This window comes from Atta colombica, unplaced genomic scaffold, assembly GCF_001594045.1.
Source record: "Atta colombica isolate Treedump-2 unplaced genomic scaffold, Acol1.0 scaffold125, whole genome shotgun sequence".
Lineage (NCBI taxonomy): Eukaryota > Metazoa > Arthropoda > Insecta > Hymenoptera > Formicidae > Atta > Atta colombica.
Genome location: NW_017259212.1, coordinates 1,429,071 through 1,431,873, shown reverse-complemented (window position 1 = coordinate 1,431,873; position 2,803 = coordinate 1,429,071). Strand labels below are relative to the sequence as shown.

The following is a 2,803-nucleotide window of genomic DNA, read 5'->3' as shown; positions in this document are numbered from 1 at the left end:
GTGCTCTAGGATATTTTTTAGTTAATATATTTAGAGATATTATAAAAAATTTTATAAAAATATTTATAAGATATGAAATTTTGTAATTAAAGTTCAGAAACTATTAATTCATTATTAATCTAAAATAATGTCTCATTTTAGAATACAAGAATCAGATGGCGGCTTTTTCGAAAATCTCGGCACGCTGCTCGCAGAAAAAGCTCGTGCTCAGGAACAAGCAGAAGGTTCACTTCCAGAAAAGAAGATTAAAATGCAAGAACAAGAAGAAGAAGAAGAGGATAGCACTTTGAATGAAGAAGAAAATATCGATGAAGTAACTGAAGCTTTGCTAGAAACTGACAGTGATAGAGATGAAAATGAACATGCTCGAAATTTTTTGGCCGAATCAATGGGTTTAAACGTAAGTAATAAAATCTTAAACTAATTATTAATATGAGGTAAATTATAATTTTAGTCCATACAAAATTTTTATAGACATAAATTAAATTTTAAAAATAAAATAGTTATTTTTTTTAAAGCCGGATTAAAAATATTATAAACGGTGAAATTAAATAACTAATTCAGATTTCAAATTTAAGCATAGAGTTCAATAATGCACTGTCAAAACCAAAAGCATAATAGATCTTCTAATAGAGACAATATTAGCATTCCATTTTGAGATTCTAAATCTAGATAAATTATTTCAACATCTACTTCGAAATATTAATGACTACTTTCGGCAAGAGAATGAATTCTCATATGTTAACGGCAAGTGAAGTTAACGGTGAAGTGTTGCCTGAAAATATTTCGAGTAGCTCCATACCGCTTTACTTACGTCAATAGATAACTGGTAGTCTGTTCAAGATCAAAACGACTTTGCTTATAATTCTGAAGATCTTTTATATAACGCATTGTACACTAGCCGTACCGTTTAATTTGAAACAGATTCGTTGTCATGGGAAAGTAACTTAGGATGGTAATTGCATTAATTTTTTTAAAATAAAATTAAATTCTTAAAATCTATCTTATCGAGATAATCTATATTTCTAACAAAGGAAAAAATTTTTACACGAAAAGGACGATTTTGCTATAAAATAAAAAAAATTAGCTAAATACAAATATGAAAAAAATTATAGAAAAAAATTTATAAAATTGTTAAAATAAATAATATAGAACACTTAATAATGCACAATGATGTAAAAAGTTTTGATATTCTGGCAACTAGTTTGAGCTAGTTTAATCATTTACTAGTTTAATCATTTAGAATCATTAAATCATTTCATTAGATCATTAATCATTTAATCATTTAGTTGAATAAAATTATTTTTAAATTTGTGTTAGGCTAAATATTTAGATATTTTAACAAAATAATTCTTTACATGTAAAGACTATTTATTACAACATATTAGAACAATTTAAACATTAAAATTTATTAGATTTAGAACACTTAATAAACAATAGTTCTTGTTATTTTGTCATTATTTTAACTTCATAAATACGCATTATACAGCTATAAACTTATTAGTTGTTTATAAACTTGTTATTATGCATGATTCTACGTTAAGCATATTCTCTTAATTATTATTGCATAACATAGTTAAATTTTTGTATTTATAATAAGCATTCATCATTTATGCTCCTGTTCGTGGGATCGGAACTTCATATTTTCTGGTGTTGCACGTCCTGCCACAATTGAACGACCGGTAACAATATTGATTTTTCCAAAGGTCTCAGTCTGGCAGGGAAACTAGTCGAAGTTAGACGCTCCCTTGCGTTGCCATGCCAAACGCTGTTATAATTTTCTTTGTTCAATTTTATCCTTAAAATCTCTCGATTTTAAAATAATGCGTTTGACCGAAGTCAACAAATCATTTTTTCCTAAAATGGACATAAAAGAAGAAAAATGTGTAAGTCTGATATGAAATATGTTAAATTATTTTATTAATACATTATGTTTATTTATACTGTAATCGATTAAATACAAAAATATTAATTTAATTTATATAAATTATAGTCAATTTGCAGAATAATATTTTATTTTAATATTCTGTAATCACAAATAGTTTCGTCACAAGAAATTCATTAATATAATAGTGAATATACTCTTTCATATATTTTATTCTGCATGATATCATACGCAATAAAATGTTTCAATAAATTTTTATTAATTCAAGAACAATCGCTTATTCTGGAGGTTCAAAGTCAGACTTTGATATAAAATCAATAGCAATTTTCTCTGGATAATACCCGTTTGTACACTCTCTGTACACTTGGATGTTATGCCTTATGCTTAATCGAGCAGTTAAACTCCATCTGAAATGAGATCCACGTGTTCGTGCGTTAGCAAATACACTAATACAAAGTCATCTAGTCGATGTACGACTCTGATCTGTTGGTCCATCTATTCCTGGCAGTATGGTGCTCGCCTTCGTAAAGTTCCTGTCTTGTCTTCTCACGCTGATTATCCTGATTATCTTCTTTAGCTTTATCGTTAACTGTTGTTGTTCAATTAATTAGACAATCAATTCTCAAGATATATTTATGTCAAGAGACACATTCTAGAAGAATGAAACACAGTGAAGTTATTTGTATATTCCTACATACAATTAATGAGTGATTTAATTAATCAAGAAAGAGTAGTGAGTTTTCCTTCAATTAATCCGTTTTAAATTATTAGAAACAGAGAGAGTTTTAATATTGAAAATTTTCGGTGAGTTATGCAAGAAATGTGTACTCTGATGCTAAGTGAAAAACAATTTGATTTGCTGTCGTATGAATATGTCCCTTTAGAAAAGCAAATGTATATTGTCAAGACAATTGCAAA

The 2,803-nt window shown here is 27.4% G+C and overlaps 1 protein-coding gene across 1 annotated transcript in view; it reads left to right on the top strand.

Moving 5' to 3' along the window:
- The window catches only part of LOC108694799 (protein unc-13 homolog D), a 20,294-nt gene that overhangs the window by 5,433 nt on the left and 12,058 nt on the right, over window positions 1-2,803 (top strand). Inside the window, 1 exon segment of the mRNA XM_018204467.1 lies at window positions 142-400. Coding sequence (XP_018059956.1) covers window positions 142-400 — 259 coding nt within the window.